At 39.3% G+C, this 24541-nt stretch overlaps 2 protein-coding genes across 6 annotated transcripts in view; both read right to left on the minus strand.

Annotated features, from left to right (window-relative positions):
• Positions 1 to 3973: 3973 nt before the first annotated feature.
• Positions 3974 to 5023, minus strand: LOC110678262 (CD63 antigen-like; the record flags this gene model as incomplete). Its single annotated transcript, XM_021850880.1, has 1 exon — positions 3974 to 5023. A coding segment is annotated over one exon (447 nt), but the record flags the coding sequence as incomplete, so codon positions are not given.
• A 3517-nt stretch (positions 5024 to 8540) lies between these two features.
• Positions 8541 to 24541, minus strand: part of LOC5566046 (tetraspanin-11) — a 75454-nt gene continuing 59453 nt past the window's right edge. For all 5 annotated transcript variants that reach the window (XM_021849364.1, XM_021849363.1, XM_001650364.2 and 2 more), the window contains 3 exons: positions 19612 to 19709; positions 19346 to 19537; positions 8541 to 9669 (listed from right to left, as the gene is read on the minus strand). In XM_021849364.1, coding sequence (XP_021705056.1) covers positions 9232 to 9669; positions 19346 to 19537; positions 19612 to 19689 — 708 coding nt within the window. In that variant the 5' untranslated portion in view covers positions 19690 to 19709 and the 3' untranslated portion in view covers positions 8541 to 9231. The remainder of the gene's footprint in view (positions 9670 to 19345; positions 19538 to 19611; positions 19710 to 24541) is intronic.

The raw sequence follows: 24541 nt of genomic DNA on the forward strand, positions 1-24541 counted from the left end.
AGCGGCTTTGGTCGATTTTCTTCAGCCATCTCGCACAAACTTGCCGCCGCTTGGTGATCGGACACACTTTGACGGCGCACTGGTTGCAATCCTCCTCGCCCGATGAGATTTGCGGTGCGGATGATGATGTGCGCTTCAACAAGCGGCTTTGGTCGATTTTCTTCAGCCATCTCGTACACACAGCTTGCCTCTGGTAGCGAGGAGCTGAGCAGGTTTGCAGGAGCTCTTACCAGCTCGAAAACGAAAACAGAATGAAACCGGATTGAACGAAGAAGGGATGCTTTATACCCTTAGAATAGCAGGTGATGCTCCTCCTTTCAAATTCTTCGTTTTCTTATCTGGGAAATAGGCTATATGAAACTGATGTCTGGGTAAGGGAATTACAAGATTAGCATTATGCTATTATTGCATCCCGACGGCACTGCAGCAGCGTCTTCGGAAACATCCTCAAATTGCCGTATTGTCAATTATTCGTAATAAATCAATTATTGTATGCTGCTTTGAGATGAATTAAGAAATTATAGCAAGTATGTGGTAAACACATTAGGGAATATTACACAATTAACTCTTTAAAACACATTTGTTGGCTCTGAAAAGTGCCGATTGAATTGTTGAATTTGCGTAACACGGACACACTTTGACGGCGCACTGGTAGAAATCCTCCTCGCCCGATGAGATTTGCGGTGGCGATGACGATGTGCGCTTCAACAAGCGGCTTCAGTCGTGGCGGCGTGTTGTTGTTCCATTCGCGTTCCATTGAAAACTGAGCTGAGAATGCGAAAGGCACTCGAGACTTGCTCGCTGACCATGTTCACAGTCTGACGGCAAAAAGAAGAATGAGCGAAGAAGCAGGAATCGGTCTGCTTTTATAGTGCGAAGCGGAACGCAAAAGAAGCGTGGAAAACTGCTTGCACGTGATTGGTTGCGTAAGAAAGGGGTCGACATTTTCCAAATTTTCAATAGTTTATTGTTGATATTTAATAGTTTTCTCCATTCGAGAAAATTGCTGTATACATTTCCGACCGATTGGTGGGAAAATTTTTAAAATCTATAGATAAATGACTGAGTTATTAGCGTTCAAAATCATTCAAAATTTCGTGACGGTCGCAAAATTTTAGATTTTCAATTGACACCCAGTATATTGCCGTAAGACGTAGTTAACGTCAAAAAGTCATGGTTTCAAACATTCTAAAGAACGCATTACTGTTGTTGTTGCTACGAACATGGATCGATCTGAAAAATTGGAACTGCTCATAGGCTAAGAGCGCTAAGCCTAGATCCTTCAAAAATGTTAAAAATCTTACTGTGACTTACAGAAGTAACTCGAAATCTTGGATGGTGAGTCCAATTTTGGATGAGTGGGCATTAGCATTGGACTCAAAAATGAAATATGAAAGTCGTGAGATAATTTTGTATGTCGACAAGTGCCCAAGTCACCCAAAAATGCAAACTAAATTGAGAAACATTGAATTACACTTTATTCCTCCTAATATGACCTCGGTGCTCCAACGCCTCGATCTTGGCATAATCAAATGCCTCAATGTGCATTACCGCAATTCTTCTTCTTCTTTCTGGCGTTACGTCCCCACTGGGACAAAGCCTGCTTCTCAGCTTAGTGTTCTTATGAGCACTTCCGCAGTTATTAACTGAGAGCTTACTATGCCAATGACCATTTTTGCATGCGTATATCGCGTGGCAGGTACGAAGATACTCTATGCCCTGGGAAGTCGAGAAAATTTCCAACCCGAAAAGATCCTCGACCGGTGGGATTCGAACCCACGACCCTCAGCTTGGTCTTGCTGAATAGCTGCGCGTTTACCGCTACGGCTATCTGGGCCCCGCAATAAATTAGTTATAAAACAACTTGATGCCATGGAAAAACAAGAAGATTATCAAGTAAACTTATTACAATGCATCAATATGCTAAGCGATGTATGGCACAACAATATGAAGCAGTGTACTATAGTCAACTGCTTTGTCAAAGCTGGTTTCACATAACCCTCTATGATTATTCACATAGACGAGAATGATCTCAATGACGAAAATATAGATGGTCACAGCAGCTTTGAAAAACTTTCGGATTCTGGATTCGAATCATTTGATGGTAAGGTAATTTTAATAAGTATCTAAACATTTAGGTTAAAAATAAAATATTATATTTACAGATTTCGTTACTTTCGATGACGATATATGTTCAAGTGAACTATTGTCTAATGATGACATAATTCAAATAGTTCGTGGGGAATCATTAACAAGTTTCGCAAACAGCACAGACGAGGTAGCAGGAAGGAGCGACATTGAGTTAACCACTCCATCTGATGCCGACTTATCGAAAACTTTCTAAGTTATTTATTCAGGACTGATGACCAAGGAAGGCATTGAAAAAATTTATAACAACACATTTTTATAGCGACATCTGCCTATAACGACGGTCCTTTGTGATATCGTTATAACAAGCTTCGACTGTAGCTTTTTCAAAACATGTTTGATAAACTTAAATCAGTTCTGGATGAGAACAGGATAAATCCCATCTGTTCCTGGAGATTTGAAAGAAGCAAAACTATTGATTGCCCATTGAATCGATTCAGTAGTTACGATACTGCGAGCCGAAGCCAGAAACTCATAACTAGATGAAAATAAATTTGGTTCATCCGTCCACACAGCGGGGGAAGTGTGTACTGAACAAACATTCTAGAACTTCTTCATCAGAAGAAGTAAAGTCACCATTAGGTAAGCAAATTTCGTTCACTTGGAAATCCTTAGATTTTGGAAGGATTTTGTTCACCCGACTAACTTTACTCGAACTGGAATACATCTTTACAAAGGTTTTTTTAGCCGGATCGTTAAGCAGAACGAAGAGCCTTGCGAACCGACTTGAACGACTCTGATCCAGCTGAACAGCGTCTGTTCCAACTCCTGAGCCTAGTCAGATCGGAATTCCACCATGGGGTCCCTCTTGTAGTCTTCACAGACCGTAGAAGACATGCTTCTTCAAAAGCTTCCATGATGTAGGATGTGGTACTATCAACGGCATCGTCTAAATCACTTGGATTTTCAATGGACGGAGAATATCCATGAAATTTTGTCGCAACCAATTCAGTGTAGAGTTCCCAGTTTGTTGAGCGGAGATTCCTAAAACGCAAAGTCTGCGCAATTACATTTGTATGTTCCTTAGTAGATAACATGAAGGTTGGGCGATTGCCTATGTTAAGTAATATAAGATCAGTACTTCTTAAGTATTCCATCAGACTGGAGCCTCTTAAATTGATATCTGAGCTGACCCAGATGATGGGATGAGCATTGGCATCACTGCCTACAATCTGCGGAATGCCTTTTGTTACGCAGTATACGATAGCTCGTTTAAGTCATCCGTTGGTGATGGTTCATCATGTGGTAAATGTACCGAACAATAGACGTATTTCCTGTTGAGATCACCAACAGAAACATCGATTGTGACAGCACTTGCATCTCTGGTAGTCAACTCAGAAATGAGTGTAGCAACGATTGCTTTATTATCGAGCACGCATGCGCGGGGCTTGGAGCGCGAGTTTGCCATTTCAAGTTTGCTGAAAGTAGTTCCCCTTGCGAAAGCAAGGTTTTTGAATAAGCGCCACTTCGGCAGTAGCATTTTGAATGAGTTTGCAAAGATTGATCCTTGCTGTTCTTTTATGCTGAAGATTGATCTGAGCTAACCTAACCGTAGCCACTACCCAAACTAAACGGGATTATGCTTTTTTCAATCTCAGCACATAAAAAAGACCAGCAGCGTAAAAACCAGATCGGTTCTGTAGTGATTGTCGAATAACTAAAAGGTGGGTTGTAAAAATCTAAATATAGACATTTTAGGTATAGAAAAAAGCATTTAATTAATTACTGTTGTAAACTACATATTACTAAAAACAATGCGATTTTCTTTCAAGTGAGACACGCATATCTAATCGAGAATAATGATATCGAATATTTGTTTCTTAATTTATTTATTAAATACATTTCATCGAATCCACGGTTCACACTTAAATTACATGATTCATATGGATATGATATGTAAACTAACCCGATATTGGTTTGAAATTACAATGCTCCCTTAGAATTAGATAGCACTAGTCTACTACACTCCAAGAGTCTTGTTCGTAAATTGATGATTAATTTATTTGACTTTTGATTAATATTTTATTGCAATATGATCAATTAAACTAATATGATACCATGATGATTGGAAAAAGATAACGAATTCTCGTTAGCACAAACGAAAATACTGCAATAAAATGATTTCAATTAAACACAATGATCATAATGTGGTGTGGTAGAATGTATTTTTGCATTGCCGTTCTAAGTCATAAACTTTTAGTACAATCTTGTCTGATTTGGGTTACATTATTGATGATTAAAACGATCATTGCCTCTTAACATACATAACTAGCTTTCATTTCTTGTGTATTTTTCTTAATTCACATAACATCGAGAACACATTGGTAATACTAACACGCAACCTCTCCAAATAGGTATCGTAAGCTTTGCGCCAAATTGTCCATGTGTAATTTGTCTCTTCAGCATTGTCATCACTTCTCAGCCTTTTTCAAAGCACCGCCAGCAGATAGTAAGCCATCACCATGGCGGGAACCATCGCAAAAGCCAGTCCCACACTGGCCACCCCAAGCAGCCCCGCATTCATCAGTAGTTCCTTGGACACCGCATCGTAACATCCATCCTTGAAGATCGTCAGCGAAGTCTGCAGCTCCTGGCAGGGTCGCTTCCGACCACCGTAATCATCCTGGCAGCACGAGTCCGGAATCCGATCGCGCCAATCGACGAAACTTTCCACGCCGCAGCACTGCAGCTCCTCTTGGGTCATGTCCCACGAAATGGTCATCATTCGGCGTCGACCATACAACGACATCGAGTCATAGAGGATTTCCCGGAACGATTCCGTGGCACGATCGCGGAAAATGTAGCCCAAAACGGTGCCCAGGAAGAGCACCACGAACAGCAGGAAAAAGATAAGAAAGTACTGAGAGAGGGAAGAGAGAAATTGTTAGTGACTATCGAAATCTAAGCATTTCTAGTAATGTTTGTACAATGACTCCATTGCATATTCGAATAGGACACTGTTTCCACATGCGGTTGATAAAAAACTATCAAATGATATATTGAAATTAAAACACTTTATTTGCAATAAGAACTTGAAACTACCGAGAACCAGAGCTACAGGTCCAAAGTCCTGTCAAAAGTGGATGGTTGTGATGGCTATGGCCTTGGTCATCATGTAAAGAACAAAAACGGATAATGGCAGCCTTTCTAACACGATGTAGGTAGTGCAACCCTGTCTAGGTGGCCTATCGAAGACTCTTCACCAACCAAGATTAGGCAAAAGTAGGGCAATCGAATTGATTTTAAGGCAACAGACCCGGCAACGAATACAGGACAACGATTGGAAAGTCGGATCTTGAAACGTGAGAATCTGCCCGTGTTGGGCTCCTTGATCGTGAACTGCGGAATGTCGGCGTGAAACTGGCAGCTATCCAGACAACCGGAGAACATGATTTCCAAGAGGTGGATCCCATCGCCAACAATTCATTCAAGTATCACATCTACTACAGCGGCGGCGACAGAGCAGAACGTGGGTTGACTTTATAGTGATTGGGAAGCAGATGGAAACCGGCAGGTGATCGAATCTGTGTGTTGAAAATAAAGGCCAAGTTTTTTCAACTAAAGCCTGATCAGTATTTATGCGCTAACGAACGAAAACCCCGTTGACAAGGAGGATGAGTTGTATGAGAGTTTAGATAAGGCACGGAGAGTGCCCAAAAACAAAATGTCAAGACAGTCATCGGCGTTTCAAATTCGCAGATTGGGAAAGAGGGCTTCTTCAGACCCGTCATTGGAACGGAAAGCCTTCATCCCATTACCAACCCTATCCACGGAGCTGTGACAACAACGGCACGGGAAGTGACTGACACTGGTCAACGATGAAGACAAAACGACTGATTCGAGAGTGACAGACAGAAAAGGCAGCTCGAAAACAGCTGACCGACAAAACGGCGGTTCTTGCCAGGTAGTATGGGCGCTTTAAACAGTTGTTAAACGGTGAAAATCGAAATCTAGTAAGAAACAGGATGAATATGATGACGATCAAGCTGTGGACCCACTTACCATATAGGGGAACTTACGTATTCTCGGCAGTCTAAGCCGATGCCGCGCTTCTCGTGTGATTTTTTCGGACATCAGCAGACAAATTACGTATTTGTTTGTTTACATTTATGCGCTGATCAATCATCTATCGATTCACACCGACAGACTCGTTAAAAGCTTTTTGGAAACGTTTTTACAACGCTGCAAAAATCTCTTGTCAGTGTGACTATTGTTGGCAGCCTCATTCTGTTCGGCAGCTTTCCCATAAGAGCTGCAAACGAATCACTTCGGCAACTCCAAATCAGTCGCATTTTGAAGCGTGTTCATTTGAATTGCTGACATCTTTGGCGAAATTGTTTGTTCCGTCTCGGAAATCTCGTTAGCGGGTAGCTGATAGAACGAAGAATCATCTGAATGTTTTCATTGGTGTGTTTGATAGTAAAATACTGCACTCAAGATAATGTCCTCATTTGATGCATGTGTCAACCCATATGGATTTTTGCAATGGGGGTTTGCATATGAAGGGTATGTGCGAAATCAATGGATTGTCGTCAATCTTTATTTCCATTGAAAGTATGATTATTTCATATCCAATCCATAACCCAGACACATACTTTACATGGGCGGCTTCAATGGAGTATATTGATTGGACAAATGATATTAATGAACGTTTTTGGTTTTCCTTGTTATATTCAATAATGATCAAAAATAAAGAAGAAAGGTTTATTGTATAGATTAATAGACATATTACAACAGCCTCAATATGCGATATGATAAAAAAAATAATTATAATAAGCGGGTGAAGCAGACGAACCAAAAATTTCTTGTTGAGGCAACTCGTTTTGGTCTTTATTCTCATCACATCTCTGTGGGCAGTGAGGTGGGTAGTTCATCAGTCGGTTATCGTCCTGGTTATCGTTTATTGCTGTAATATTCTCTGCATAAAAGTAGATTAAGTTATGACAATATCATAGAGTTGATTTTCAGCCATAATTACCTTACAATTCAAACAAAGTATCGCTGAACAAATGCAGCTTATTTAGATCACCACCGCGAAAACTTTTTACGGACGCCATGTTTTTACACAATGTGCTTCAGAAGAATGTATACATTGCACATACTTTGAATACGTTTCAAATGGCGTATATGTGCTGCAAACGGAAGGTATTTATTACTATCATAGTGTGTATATGGCACATATAAAACTAATGATTTTGGAAATTTAAGCAACGTATGTGCAAATCCACATTAATTCAAGGGAGCCATTTTCTTGAGTGTGTGTATTTGGTGTTTGAAATTTGGTTGCCGATAATAGTCGCAAGGTGCCGAAGCCGTATGTCTCTCTACATAAAAGGTTAAAAAGGCTGTCAGCAATTTGGAGAACTGTAATGCTGCTGAGAAGGACGAGATCCCGGCCGACCACGATAGTGAGCAGTTTTACCAATCGATCTACTGAGTACTTCTGAAGGTATGGAAGGACGAAGAAATGACCACCAGCTGGTTGGATAGCATTATACGCCCAATTCAGTGAAAAGAAATAAGCTGTAGCAGATAATGTCTGAACATGGTTTTCCGGCGACACTAAATAGGCTGATATGTGCTACGCTGGATGGTTCGGAATCAAGTGTTCGGATCGCAGAATAGGTGTCAACCTCGTTCGTGACGTTAGACGGATCGAAGCAGAGAGACGCACTTTTGAATTTACTGTTCAACATTGGACTCGGGGGTGCTATTAGGAGATCTGGCATGCAGAGAAACGACATTATCATCACACGGTCGCACATGCTCCTTGTCTTTGCGGGTGATATGGACCTTATTGAAATCGATCACAGAAGGAGGACTTCGTACCTTTGAAGAAGGAGACAGCGAGGATAAGGGATTTTACACTAATTATGTCACGCTAAATTTCGAATTTTTCGACCCCCCCCCCTTATGTCATGTTTTTTGTATGAGTCTTTCGCAAATTTTGTAAGGCTTGTCACGCTTGGCTTGACCCCCCCCCCTTGGAGCGTGACATAATTTGTGCATGACCCCTAAGCCTGACTATTAACTCTATCAAAAGGAAAGAGCATGGCTACAGATAAAGATAGAGACAGGCTTGGTGATGTAGGTGCTGAGGTAGTGTTTGATGGGGATCTGTTTGAAGTTGTAGCATTTTCTTTCCTTGGAACACTTATGACATGTGACAACGACGTTTCGCGCGAAGTAAAAGTATGTGTTGTGGATGGGAATGAAATCTTTTACGAACTACGTAACTAGCTTAGGTCCCGCAACTTGCAAACGGAAACAAAATTCACCCTGTATAAAACATACAGGGAAATATGAAGACACAGAGAGTGTCCATTCTGACTTGGTGTTCATACTGCCCCTAGTACCCCTATAACACTTTTCAAGAACAAAAAAACACCGCATAAAATGTCCTTAAATCTTTATTCATTATCATTAAGAATTAGCTTTTACAATGACACAGACGTTCAGATCTATTGTGCATAGACGAATAAGTTTGATTGACAGATAATGGATGGAATGAATATCATCGGTTGCGCGTCCCGAGGGATCGGTTTCATTTGGCGATGCCTTTCGCCTTTATCAGATCAATAGTTTCTATCGACTTACGTTCTAGGTTTCATTAAGTTAATTATTAAGATTTTGTGTGTTTGTGTTGACTGCTTATGAATTTCGATAGCGATTTCGCGCCTTAAATGCACTGTAGCGTCGCTTGTTTTACTATTTACACATGCGAATGTAGAGATTCCGTACGAGTTGAATTTGAATTTTGGAAAATAAAAATTTAATAATTATATTTTTTTACAATTATGAGCAGCGGATATTATCGTAGACCACGATGATAAGAGATCTTGACGATCGCCAAACTTTGAACACTATGTCCAAATTCAAATCTAGTTGATGGCTCAATCAAGATCCAATGACCTGTGGTAATTTGCTTCTTGGATTGTGCGAAATAAAAAGTAAGCGCCCCTTCATATTGTACTTTTGTTTTGCTCTCTCAGGTAGATAATCAAATAGTTCAGAACAACAACAGGCGATCAAGTGGTAAAATTTTATGACAAGTTATGGTCGAATGAAGTAAGCAATGCCGCGCTATTCGATCATCCGGAACAGTGAGCACGAGAAGATCATGCCGAATATGAGCAGGATGGCCACGATGATTCCGGACGCTCCAATGAACGCCGCGTTGTCCCGTATCAGATTGGACGTGATGTCCAGGCAGCCCTGGATGTAGATGTTCTCCGGCGTCGGATGGTCCTGGCAGGGTTTGTAGTCCGTGAAGGTCTTCTGACAGCAAGACTGTGGGATCGAACCGCGCCAGTCGTTGTAGTGTTTAACACCGCAGCACTTGAGCCTCTCCTGGGTCATGTCCCAAGCCTGGGTGATCGAGCGCTTTCCGTAGGCGCCGTAGAACGTCATCGACGAGTGCATTTCCTGCTGCATGGTTTGGGACACCTTTTCGCGGAACACGTAACCCAGGATGCCTCCGATGAGCATCGTCACGAAAATAAGGAAAATCAAAATGAAATACTGGAACGGAAAAGGGAAACAAAAAAGGATAAGATTAAGCGACACAGTTTGGTGATCTAATTAAAAATAAATATGTGTCAATGGTTTCTCGCCAATGATGTGCAAATGCAAATGAAAATGTGAAGAGAAATGAATGATTGAATATAAATGTAAATTCAAAAATCGTTGGTCATACGCATGGTAAGTCGTACCGTTGCCTGGGAAAAATAGCCTCGTGATTCGATTTTAATCAATTTTACCTCACCCTCCTTCTATGCTCAAGTGATACCTCTTATAAATCTTTGAAAAATGTTACATAACTCGCAAGACAGACTCCCGCGCAAAATTGTGGGGTTACTCTATAAAAAAATACAAATGCCAAAGGAATTTTCACCAACTTCTCACAAAACGACAAATAACAACCTCTTCCGCATTTTTTGTATGAATTGAATCCATGACCATCCGCTTTATAAAGCGAAAGTGTAACCACTACCTACGCCCCCCCCCCCTAAATGAACTTAGTATAATACATATTCTCTATTTCAGGGCTTCTCAACCGGTGGTCCGCGGACCCCTAGAGGGCCGTGACGACTTCTCAGGGGTCCGGGAAACCATGGTAAATATTAAAAAAAAAGTAAAAATATGAAATTTTTCTTTTTTAATGAATAAACGTGAGATCACAAATTTCGTTCTTTTTTTTGCAAGATATCATTATTACTGGACCTCAGATTTGTTATATTTTTCTTCAATTTAACCTCTTGTTTTCTATCTATAATAACGCATTTGATATACTTGCAACAGGCGGGCTTAGTGTAGTGGTTAGAACACACATCTCTCACGCCGAAAACATCCCTTGGATAATCACTTACAACCACACGGCTTTAGTCTTCTTTTGGAACATCTCACTTGTTTGACATTAATTTTTTTAAAGCTCCTTATCGGAGTCCTGGTAGTAGCTCCTTATCGGAGTCCTGGTAGTAGCTCCTTATCAGAGTCTTGTTTTCATTTTCAGATTCGTAAAACAGGAAAAAAGTATGGTTACGAGTCATCTCTGGGCGTCCAGTCCCAGGCGAGATCCTCCAAAAAATCTCGGAAACGACAACTTTTTCTCTATAGCTATGTCAAATTGAAACTTGAACAATAAATATTATAAATTTGACCTTCGTTAAGAAAGGGGCCAAGATGTAAATTTCATAACCTAATATAAAATAATGTATAATGTATAATGTATTTACTCATAGGAAATCGTCATTTTCAATTAAACAAACTGCTATGGATCCCGCAATCATTTGTGCATATATTAAAAGAGTACATGTTGATGAACAGCATGATGTTAACAACTCTACAAGATATGCACACTTCAATTTGATGTGAAAAAAATGAGAAAATCGTTCGTAAATCTTAAAAAGAAGATCTAGCGCTTCAGTGTCTTCGGCAAAACTGTGTATTTTCACAACACCTTAAACATTGTTCAACATTCAAAAAATGTAGAAATTCAAATTTAGAAGCTATGGAGAAAATATTATTTTTAAGGGGGTACTTATCATATTTACCCCCTTATACTTCGTCAGTGTAAGAGATAGAGCTTTTCCGCATTCGAAAAACTTTCATGAAATGATATCGCCTATAGGCTAGTTTGTGCTAATACAATTGAATTTATCGTTGTGACATGTTTTACAAAGTGTCATCATTTATTGAGTACACTGATAAAAATCCACACGCTCGATCTGTGTGTTTAAAATTATGGATTGATTCATAAACGTCCATATCGATTTGCTATGATTTTCTTGCAAACTTCGTGTGTGTTACACATTAAATTCCTGTATTTTGCTTCATGGATTGATTCATCAACCGACAACAGGGATTCCATGTTTTTTCCACATAAGTTCCCGAAGCTTTCTCTTCAGAGTCGTATGTGTCAACCTATGGACGCATAGATCATCACTCCAACACGGATTCAGTGTGTTTTGCTTATGGTTATCTTGTGTCATAATCATCATGTTCAAGTTGGTCGATTCATTGATTTGCGCAATGAGATTGTTATGATGAAATCCATGAGCTATGCTATCGATTTCCATGTTCAAAGCTTCTAAATTGTTTGTGATCAACCCATGGGATGCATAGTGAACTGAATTGCGGTTGGACCTCGTGTCGAACGACAGTCATCATCATGCTTCCAAAGAGAAGAAGCAAATTTTGAAGTTGAAAGTGTTAGATGAAAATTTGTGAATTCGATTTTTCTTTTATTAGTGAAGTTGACCGATATACGAGAATTCTACCTTTCTACAAGAAAACATTGATTATAATGTATAGTTTAGTAGAAAAATCGGATTCCACTAACAGATTTTCCTGGCTTTCAGTTTCGAAAAAATGGAATATGCTTATCCCTGGCTTCCCAAATTATGGATTTGCGGCGCCCCGCTTGTTGCTGGCTCACGGGTTTGAAAAAAAAATCAAGAGAGCTTGCGACAAGCAGAGGAGCCTCGGATCCATATTTTGGGGAGCAAAAGTTTTTCTACCAGTCTTCTTTCAGTCCCATGACATTTATGTTCTATCACACATGACTATCTTAAGCTACTACATTCGAATTCAATAAGCAAATCAGTTGGTTTTCATGATTTAATATTTGGAAATTCATGTTTGTTTCACATGACAACCTAATGTTGATACACATGTTATTATACCGTGAAATCAATGATGAAATCCATATGGCTACCACACTCAAATCATGTGGTTTTCCTCATTGCGCAAATCTATAAGTAAAACACACGACCTTGACGTGTAGATTTTTCTCAGTGTACTTCATTAATACACTGAAAAAAAAAACTTAACTTCAGGTGATACACACTGAGAAAAAAATTAACTTTTTTTATTTATGGTCAAAATTGAAAACTGTCTAAGAATGTATTATAGATAATACTTTCTTAGACAGTTTTCAATTTTGACCATAAATAAAGAAAGTTAATTTATTTTCTCAGTATATATCACCTGAAGTTAAGTATTTTTTTCAGTGTATTAATGAAGTACTCAATAAATCTTGATTACCTTTTCTAATCGACGTAAGTAACTTTCATACGGTTTTGAGAAAAATAATTAAGAAGATACAAGCTGTCTTCTAAAACTGTTTTGAAATGAATCACCTTTTTAACATATTTTCGTCGTGTACATCCCTCATACAATCAGCTCGCGTCCAAAAATTAGGTATTTTCTATTATTTACCACAAAAATGATTATAACAAAATGATAAGCCGTTTCATTCAGTTACCTTCGACATTTTTCTTCCAGTGTAAAATCGGCTCAAGTAGTGTTTAGTTTTGATTCGTGGTTAAGTCACTTTGTCTCTCCATGCACTGGAGCGATGAAAGTAGCGGTTATGTTGCGAAAGTTAAAATTTATACTTACGCCGTTTTGTAATTCCGAAATTAAATGTTCTAGAAGTGAAAAATCTTGTTGGATAATAGCGGATCGTGTGGAATTTCGTCTGTAAAATACGTAGGATCGATAAAGTAAGTAAGTTCACTTTTTAGACTTGAGACTGTTTGAATAAGTTTTCGAGAAATGATGACACTTTGTAGAACATGTCACAACGATAAATTCAATTGTTTCAGCACAAATACAAATGTCCCACTTTTCTTTATTTCGTCCCACTGTGTGGCCCTTGATAGATGGTTTGAAAAGTTTCTGACGAAATTTTCAACTAATTCTCCCAACGATTGTGTGTTGGCACCCAAGAAGCCCATTATCACTTTTTTTTTATTTAAAGCTGCTTGCAGTGTTCACTCCTGGTGTATACCTGACCTTTTTTGTGGGTATTTGGCGGATTCTGGAGGATCTATTGGGGAAACCCAAAGAAATCTTTCAAATTTTGTGAAAATCTTTCAGAACAATACTGTAAGAAATGTTTGTCGTATTACCAGGAACAGCACTGGCGGCAGTTTTTATTGGAATCTTCTCGATTATCTGATTTTTGTTAGACCTGGGCGAATTCCGGCGCGTGTTCTCTTCGAAGAAAAGAAAATTTTCTTACTGTTGAGTTATGGAATAAAATTTCTTCTCTACGAAGAAAATGTGCGCCCTAATTCACTCTCTGGTACAGTATGGCCCATAAAAAATGCGAAAATCGTCATATCATGTTATATGGTAGTTTTTACATAGAAAACGTGAATGAAACATAAATATCATTCATTACTTGTATTGTTTAATCTATTTAGACTCAGTTTTTCGCTTTGGATATGATTTTCATCAGTTACTTTCACCTTACCAGAGAGAAATTGGAAGCATACCTTCAAATTTTATCATGCGGACGTCGAGTTCAATATCTGTGTGATGAAAGCTTTTAAAACATCAACGATGGCGTGAGATTCTTCACAGGCCTTGTCTCCAGCATACGCCCATATCAAATGATAGAATTTTTTCATACCTGGGTAATTGGAGACTTAAACATATTTTCGAAAAAACGGCTCATTTTGGAGAGCTTTGATTGAACCTTCATATAAGTGTGATAAGCGGCTCCGTTTTGCTCAAAACCTATGAGCTAGTATTGATATTAGTTGTCTCTAACCGAAGGAACAAATTTCATCCTCAAAAATCTGTTATACGCCTCCGTATTTATTTTTTATTCAACTTTAACAAAAAATAAAGGCATATCAAACCTATAAGACGCAAATGCCCTCAAAACTATGACCCTGGTGTGGTGTTACCACACCTGGTAAAATATTTTATTGTGATCATGAAAAACACGTTCTTTAAGGTGAAGATGAATCGAAGCCAAACCTCAAATTTTCAAGAGCACGGATCTGGAGAACCAAGCATCCGTTTGAGCTGAAAACTTAATCGATTGGTCACCACCAGCGAGTGACCAATCGATTAAGTTTTCAGCTCAAACGAATGCATGGTTCTCCAGATCCGTGCTCTTGAAAATTTGAGGTTTGGCTTCGATTTATCTTCACCTTAAGAACTCCTCTATCCTCTGATACCGAACAAACTAAAATTTTCAACAATAAAGTGTGATTTTTGAAGGTGGAAATTTTATCACCAGAGTATACGACAATCAGACGCTGTTTTTAGCTTTGGGCAGACAAAACATTTGAACTTATTTGCTTTAGTACATTATTTAGGGCAGTAAGAAAAATATGACAATAATTTTCCTGGCGAAGCTGTGTCAGAATATACTACAACAATCAGAAATTACATTCACTATCAAAAACAATGAAAATAACGCTTGTGGATGCTATATTTACGTTCAAACAATTTTCGCATTTTTTTATTGGTCATACTGTAGTAGCTTCTTATCGAAGTCATGGAAAGATATTTGGTAGACTCCTGACATGATTCTTACTAGATTTTGTGAACTCCAGCTTTCATAAACTTCATTTCGAGAACATCTATTTTAGGGGTCCGCGGGATGTTCATAAAACGTTAAAAGCTTGGGAATCACTACTCTATTTCAAATATAAATATTGAATTTCTATCTTGTAAATTGGTGCAAAAACATTGAAACTTTTTTTTTTGGAAAAATTAAGGATGATATGCTTTTAACTGTTTTGTTTTTCAATATAATTTGCGCACGTCTAGCAAAGCTAGAAATTTTTGCCTACTTCGGCTATCTGGGATGGTAATGGAGATTAGGCTCGGTGGTTTTCACTCAACGGTCTATTACGGATGCACGTATCGAGTGTGGTACAGAGAAAAAAAATGTGGAAACGACTCTGTACCATACCATACTCTGTGCTTGGGCTACAAGACGGATGAACTATGGTTTGAACATGGTATTACGTCAAGGGGACTGAGGGCTGCCTCTACGCCATTTCGTCACATCTTGCTCAATTCGCTCTTGCTGCGATTTGTCTCTGCCACGTCACTTACATTTTGGGGCCGGCCACACGCCACATGACTTTATATGATAGATGGCTCATGTGCAGCATGTTGGTTCTGTGGACTCCACTGCGCTGCTCGTCATGCTCTACGGGCGGACCGGTTGGATGCCGAAGTCGGTCTTTCGATTCCGGTTGAGAGTACGCAAGCGGCTCGACAACCCAAAGCCGGCGATTCGTCATGATCGATACTACTCGGCGTAGTTCTCGACGGTGAAGCTAACCTACTCCGATGGTGAGTTCCCCGATGGAGGAATATCTCCCGGAACTGATAACGTTAAGCGTTGTTCTTACTCCGTTGTTGGCCGGTAGAGTGCCGAAGTCGGCCCATCGATCCCGGTTGGAGGATGGCTTCCGGTTCATTGGCGCTCCGATGACTCAAGCTGTTGACGCGCTACGGACTACTCAGACGGTAGATTTATCCCTCAGTTAGTCCCTGAAAGTGGACATAACCTAATCCGAAGTTGGCCGGGCAGAAGCCGAGGTCATCTGAGACCTGTTCTGCACGATATTGTCAAGGTTTCACATTCCGCGAATCTTGGGCAGTCAAAAACTACACGTTACGATGTTAGGGAAATTTGGGCAGTGTGGCTACGCTGTGTGAACGAATCTATGGAGCTACTTTCTGAAACATGCATGACTTGATAGGAGCTGTGTCAGTTAGAAGTTCACCTCTCCATGCTTCCTATTCATCCATGTCGACAGGTTTGGAATGAGCCGGTGGGTTTATCATCCTTTCTCCGCGCAGTCCCACTCGTGCTGCCACCTCGACATAGATTCAACTCTGACCATCTTCCGTACGTTTCTGACGTATCTTCGTTGGTAGCAATCGAAATCCTCCGCCAAGGTGATGCAAATGGGGATCATACCTGTTATAACGCATACAGTATCTGACGATATCGTTCTATACGCGCTCGCAACTCACTCTGTCATCAGCTGAAACGCTCTGTTAAGCTTTCGCGATTCCGCATTGTTTCCAGTGCCTTGTCCCAAGCAGGAACTCTATATCTCAGTATCGATTACGAGGCATTAGCTAGCAGACGCCTCTTGCTGCTGCTAGTTCTGCCTAAGATTGGCATTATTCTCCCTACACTGAAACAAGCGTTGCAGTAATGAGAACCATGAACGTGTTTTTAAATTTACTATTGACTTCGCAGCACTAAACCGTATTCGCACCTGCTCACGCGATGCGAAGTTTTCTGGATGCGAAGCTAATGTCAAAGTCGAAACAATGGGGCGGCGGCTGTGACGACTCCAGGCGGCTTTGACAGATGTAAATAAGCGGCTAAACTGACCTCTTACACACTAAGTCATTATTGACGAACTTCAATGAAATGTTATACAGCTGGTGAAATTAATATTTCTGACGTCGAAATTTCACTGAAAACTGTTTTATTTTTATCAATTATGATGTGTGTTACTCTAATTTGGCAAGTAATATTGATGATCTTTGTGAAGTCTCATTTATTTTGATGCATGTGGTGTAAGAAATCAAGAGAGTTTTTATACTTTGTTCTGAGCAATTTTCTCTAACTGTGTAAATAAGTTCGCAGCTCTAAACAGAACTGCGATCGCATTCTGGATTTTACCAAAAAATACAATATTCCAACCACGATTGAGCTATCATGAACGCTTTTTTTTTGCGTTTTGTTCCCTCTCAATCCAACCGCGTCGATAGCCGAGCGGCTAGCGTTCGCGCTTGACAATCGCCAGATCCTCGGTTCGATTCTGGTCTGCTGCAAGTTTTTAACCATGATATAGTAATTTTTACTATACAAATGGTGCCATGGTAGAATTGAATGCACAAAACATTCTAAATAAATGCGAATTTAGTCTGCACAAATCAAGTGGCGTTGTGTATTTAATTTAACCCTATGATATAGTATTTTCAACCGCAACGCTGTTCTCAGTGTATTGCATTCATTGCCTTCTCGGACTTTTTGCATGCGTAATCAACGTGGCTGTTAAAATTCAGCCGATCGTCGATCATTACTCCCAGGTGCTTCAATACGTGCTTCCGTGCAATCACATACCGTTCGACGTTGACTTCTGTCTGCTGAACCGCGTTGCAGTTGCTGACTAGCAGCACCTCTGTTTTGTGGTGAGCTATCTGCAGTTTGACTCCGATCATCCAGCTCTCGATTGCGTCAATTGTTTCCATCATCGGCATCTCCACTTCTTCCAGCGTCTCGCCCATCACCGTTAGTGACACATCATCCGCAAAACCAACAATTTTCACCTTCCTGGGCAACCGCAGTGCCACGAATCCATCATACCTCCCGTTCCAAAGAGTTGGACCGAGAATGGAACCTTGAGGAACGCCCGCTGTCACTTGCATTGACTTCTGCCCTCCTTTTGTCTTGTACACTAAGATTCTGATCTGGAAGTAGCTCTTCATGATCTTGCACAGATAGTCGGGGACCTGCATTCTGTGCAGCGATGGCTTCCCAGCTGGCGCTGTTGAATGCGTTTTTCACATCTATTGTAACCACGGCGCTTCGGCGCTTCGACGCTTTATCGGCACATTTGAGTACTGTTCGAATTGAGTCTATCGTCGATACGCCTTTGCGGAAAACAAACTGCATTTTCGACAACCCGTACTCACTCTCCGTACACTTCATCACTGGCTTTGGCAGCAGTACCAACTTCTGGATCTTCCATATTCTTAGAAAGTTACCTACGTCAAGACACTTCTGCAACACCTTCCTGAACGTGTCCGGATATGCCAGGATTGCAGCTTTCTGCGCCACGTTCGGTATTCAAGCTAGACCAGGGGTTCTTCAATTTTAGACGTTTCGCCGCTTCTACAAGCTGGTCGTTAGACACTTGCCGATCCTCGGATATGTTGGATCGTGTTTCGTGAACAGACCTTCCACGATCACCTTCAACTTGTCTGAGCACATCTCAGCAAGCGGCGCTGGGCCCTTGATCTTGGTCATTACGACTCGATACACATTACACCACGGATTGATCTCCCGTTTAAGTGCGGTCCTAGCCTTTTGAAAAGCCGTCTTTCCTTAATAGCAAAAAATGTTGTTATTATTTATCTCTTTTATTTATCTTTATTAACGAGATTTTTAGCCCTGGGGTAGTTCATCTCGGAACCAACGGCTTTACTTCCCTTCCGAAGGAAGTCGTCACTGAATTTTTTAGTGACTATCTCGGGGATGGGATTCGATCCTAGGTCCTCGGCGTGAGAAAAAAAAATGTTGTATGCAACTCGTTGCAAAACTCGATATTGAAAAATTTTGATTCTCGCTCCAGTTCACTTTTTGGATTGCATTTAGGTCCCATAACATTTGTGCAAAATTTCAGCTCGATCGGAGAAACAATATTTTAGCGCCAGCCGTTCAAAGCTTGTATGAGATTTAGTATGGGAAAACTTACTTTTGCAAAAACAATACAACTCGTGCTGACAAAATCATCATTTTGCAACTTGTTGCATAAATAACTATTTTCGAATTTTTAATGTTAAAGCTAATTGTTGAACTTTTTTCAAACGTCCTCTGGATCATTATTTTACTTGTTTTTTACTTTAAAAATTGACATAAAAGAAAATTAATATTTGTATCAGCCTAATAATACTGAATATTGAATTGAATGGATGTAGCACGTCGTACTTCTGAATAATTGAAAAACTAGCCGAGAGTATTTGAAAAGTATAATGCTTATGTTTGCAACGATGTTTGATGAAAGGATGTAAATTTATTTTATAGTTTTAATGCTGATATGTTTCATGATTCAATGATTGCATTACGTAATGTGATTGATAAAGTTCAAAAATCTAACTCTCCCTTGATAAACCTAAGGATTCTATAACTTACCGTCAATAGCATGCATTTGTACTCCTTCGCCGCGCCAATGCACCCGAAAAAGGACAGCAAACACACCAGCGCCGATGTCGCAATCAGCACATAGACCGCCCCGGAAAACAAATTCGTTCCGAGCAGCTCATTGATAAAGTTCTTATCCACTACGGTCCACACACCGAGTCCGAAAACGATGGCACCACCAATCTATGGGGTAAAAATAATGATGATTACATTGCATAACGCGGTCAACACTGTCTGTGCGTGACCAATTTACTTACGAAAATGATGAAATTGGAGACGAACATGCTATACTTGACACACTGCCCGCAGCAGTCCATTCTGCCGCCCAGTCCCATGATGACGGTTTCGTGAGGATCTGTAAAACAAGGGCGGAAGAGAGTAATGCAACGATGGATTAGTCATTTCGCCATCCAATCTAATGCAATGAGTTCTAATGATCATAATAATAAAAGCATTATAATTTCAAAATCATCCCATAAAATATGAATAATCATGTGAGCAAGCGAATGAACCTGGTGCGGGTTCCTCGCCGACTTGCGAAGCCACTCATCGAAGTCACCTCCAGCCGTCTTTCGTCGTGAAGGATTTCCGCAAACACTTCGCTCTCGCTCTGGTCACGCATTCCATTAGAAGGGGAGATAAGCGCCAACTCATTGTTAGCACTGTTTCAGGAGTGATCTTATTTCGCCTCGCTGAATGGAAGATTTGTCACGATGCTGGCTGCCGGCAAAATGCTATCGTTAGAAGGAGAACGGGCGAATACAAAACAAAATGTGGCAGCGATTCACTTGCCGCGTGCAGTAAGGGTGTGCGATATGCATTTTTTATGTCTACACGAAACGAAGCAATAGGCGGAATTTCTAACATTGATAATAACGAAACCGAACGAAGTATGGGAAAGTTTTGTGTAACTTGATAGAAAATCCAATGTAGCACGATTTTTTCGAAATGGAACTCTAATATTCCGGTAATATTCCTTATAATTTGCGACTGTCGCGAAAAGTTTGAAAAAAAAAAAACGTATTCATATGGTCTGGGTTCTGCCAAACCGCACCAAGCGCCATTTTTTCCAAAAAATGACTTATTTACACAAGAGGATGAATATGAATTATCATAACCTTTCCACATTAAAAATATCGAATAATTTAAATCATCCCTCCTTGTGTTAATTCAAAAAAAATCTCTGGCAGGATATGTGAAACTGAAACTGTAGCCAACCAGAGCGAACCATAAACCTAAGCCTGACAATGAAAGCAATTTAGTGTTCTGATTCAAAACAGCATTTTTTTTAAATTCTTCCTAAAACATTGCAAACTGACCATTCCGGACAATATACAGGACCAACACCATCGGATTTTAGCAAGTAATGTAAGCGAACGGATTTGTAAAATAAACTATTGTTTCGGTGGTGCTGATGTATTTTCATTCGAATTTTGTTCAGCCACACCGCACCAAGTACCATTTATATGAAAAACGTATTTTTGTATGAAGAAAAGGTATCAACATGCGCTAAACGCTAGCCTTTGTTTTTTATATAATATGTTGATAAATCCATGCAGGAGCCGTAATGAAATAACAAGACATTTCAATTTGATGTTGTTTGAATAATTTGATAGCACATAGTGCGGTTTAGCTGATCAGAAAATGACATTTTCACCATAAAGCCTCATTGATCAGAGTGCGCATAAGTTGTTTTTAGTTCACAATTCAACAGTTCGGAACGACCGAGAGGTAGCACGCCCAATCACCACTCGAAGGACACGAGTTTGAATCCCGACTAATATTTTTTTTACATTGCCCCTTACAGACTATTTTTGAACTATAGATCAGAAGCAGTTTTATAAACAATGAGAATTGCATGTCATTCGTGGTCAATGATGGATTTCGTGCCATTCCTGGTATCCATGTCACGTAAAGAATCGTAAACTTGTTCAGCCAAGGTTCTCTCAATGCAGTTACGGTGCGCTCTGGCAGAACAAATTCATGATTTTCTTCGATCGTCACATTTTTTAACTACATCATTGTTGTCTCTTCTGAATCTTTGAACGCGTGTGGACCTTGATTTAAAATGATTTCTATTAAAATATGTTATCAACCATGAGAGAGACAGATAGAATACGTTTAGGATGCCTTGTGCCAATTTATTATTCAAATAGGTCCCAAGCATTACATTGTAGACCAGTTCTATCGAAAATTACAAATCCTTCTCATTCGTAGTGTATCAACATTTGAAATATGCATATCAACATGCTTGGCGATGATACAATCCATATGTCTGCATTTTTTCTCTTGTATTGCTGGAAATCATGAAACACATTAAGCTATACCGAACAGAAAACCATTTTCTTCCATTTTGGATCAGCCAGAGTGAACTAAGTGCATTTTAATTTGTAATTAATACTAATTACATGCAAAATATATGATGATTTTCTTGAATATTCTATCTTGACTTAATTATTGGAACCTGTTAGTCATTTGTGAGCGGTAAAATTTTGAAAAGAGTCATTCGCGATCTACTCGCAGGTGAGTGAACTTTAAAGTTAAATATCTTAAAATAATGATTTTGGTACTTGGAGCGGTTTAGCAGAACCCCGACCATATATGAAATCGACGAAATCTTCCTTCGTCGTACATGGACCGCTCCGGGCATCAAACAAACACACTTCAACTCTTTGTCTTGTGAGCATGAGCATGAGCATGGATGACCGTTTTGTAGTTGCACTTTTGTGATTGATCGAAGTTGCACAGAGATGTATTGCTATGTGCGTTTGAAATGCAAAAATCAAACGCGGGAACACTAAACGCGGTAAGATTTTTCATAAGAAATGCGATGTCATTGATAGATTTTTCTTGCTAGGGCGGCAGTGTTTTATGTAATCGTTGCTAGGTGTCCTTTGATTATTTTGTGTTACCGCATTTGGAGGACGTTCACTCAAGATTTGCATCTCAAATGCAAACAGCAATAATAAATGGGGCTTGGGATTAGCTAGCTTTTCTAGATGTGCACAGTTCAAAAGTCAGTTCAAAGTTTAAAAGTCAATAACACAGCCGGCTACGCCCAACGCGTTCATCGGGAAAGGGAGGGAATGTTAGTTATACAATCATGGTTACTAGAGACCGAATATACCTCTGCATCTTCACAGTCTTCATGGAAAGGATTTTGGGTTAGTGAGATAAAATCAGGCCTACCCGGATTCGCAATACACAAATTCGCAAAATCAAAAACTACTCGAGAGTAAATCGAAAATGATTTATTGTTCTTGGAATTCAAACAAACAAAGTAGGTTTCTCAGTTTATTGTTTATTTGAAAATATATTTTGGTTAAATCTACACGTTATTTCAACATTTTATATATAGTTTTCACAGTGAAATTTCCATGAGTCGATGATCCATTACTTGACAGGGAAATTTGGTCATTTCAAAATTTTGTGTTTTTGTGTGGGATTTATTTTGAAATACGTAATGAAAGAAATGCCTTAAATATCAATACATTTTTTCAAAGTTTTTATTACAAAATGAACTCCAAAAATTTTATCAGGAGTTAATTTCATGATTTTCAAGAACTTCCTAAAGATTTCGTTTTAGCTACTTTCAAAAATTACTAGAATTTTTCTAAGGATTAATAGGACTATAGAAGTTACCTCAGAGATACCTGCATAATTTCATTCAAAGATTTTTTCAGATTTTTTTAAAGACAGTAATGAGTACTCTAGGAATGTATCAAATGATTTTATCAACGTTTTCTCAAACTTCCACCAAGATTCCCGTTTACAATATCTTTAAGATTTCAAATAGGGGCCCAGATAGCCGTAGCGGTAAACGCGCAGCTATTCAGCAAGACCAAGCTGAGGGTCGTGGGTTTGAATCCCACCGAGGATCTTTTCGGGTTGGAAATTTTCTCGACTTCCCAGGGCATAGAGTATCTTCGTACCTGCCATACGATATACGCATGCAAAAATGGTCAATTGGCATAGTAAGCTCTCAGTTAATAACTGTAGAAGTGCTCATAAGAACACTAAGCTGAGAAGCAGGCTCTGTCCCAGTGGGGGACGTAACGCCAGCAAGAAGAAGAAGATTTCAAAAAGTATTTTCTCAAAGCTTTATTTAGAATTTCCTTCAAAATTATCGTTCAGATTTCAATAAGAAATTTTTTTCAGGAATTACTCCAGAGATTGTTCCTAAGATTCCTTCAGGAAATATTGTAGAAGTTCTTAGAGAAATTTCCCAAAGATATCTTCAGTAATTTCCCATGAATATCTCCAGAAAAGGGCTTTTTGTTATAAATAATTGGTAAAATTATTCAAAAATCTGGAAGATATTTCAGAAGGGAATAACAAATCAACATCCCCGATAAGTTTGAAAGTTATCCATGATGAAGTCCAACAAAGTTCTCTGAAAGAACTCCAGGGCTCTTAAGGAAGTCTTGTAGAATTTCGTAGATAAATTGCTTAGATGATTGGAATAAATACTGTAGGATTATCTGGCGTGGAATCTCAGATGTACTTTTGAAGAAGTCTTGAGGATTTTACTTGAAAAATATACGAGAAATTTAAAAAAAAAAAATACTAGAGTAATTTTGCATGAAATTTTGGATAAATCTTTTGAGGAAATAAATCTCATTAGAGAAGATAAATCTCATGAGGAATCTCACGTCATATTTGAAGAGGAATTCCTGAGAGTAATAAATATATTTCCTCCGATAATCTCAGGAGGAATTTTTGGAGCAATTCCTAGGGTAAATGTGGATGAATCCTCAAAGGAATACATATTTTTTCAGAGTTTTCGTAGATTTCCCTGGAATAATCCCCAAATGAATTTCCTTAAGAACTGTAGCATGAGCTCCTGAAGAAAACTTTGAAAGATTTTCTAAAGGGACAACTGGGAAAATCTAAATATAGAAGAAAAGCATTGTAGTTCTCATGGAATTCCTGGAGCAAATTGCGAAGAAATTCCTCTAACCATCCCTTGAAATACCTTTGGGGACTTTTTAGCGAGACTTGGGGCTGGAATCAATACAGTAATTTATGAAGGAGATCCCAGAAGTATACCTGAAAAGATCTTTGTAGACATCCTGAGGAATCTGAAAAGAAATTCCTGAAGAACCTGGGAAAATCGCTTAATAGTCTATGAAGGTCTCTCTGGAAACTCTTGAAGCAGGATTCCTTTGCAAGCAGAATTAAGAAAAA

The sequence above is a fragment of the Aedes aegypti genome, chromosome 3, assembly GCF_002204515.2.
Source record: "Aedes aegypti strain LVP_AGWG chromosome 3, AaegL5.0 Primary Assembly, whole genome shotgun sequence".
In the NCBI taxonomy this organism is placed as follows: domain Eukaryota; kingdom Metazoa; phylum Arthropoda; class Insecta; order Diptera; family Culicidae; genus Aedes; species Aedes aegypti.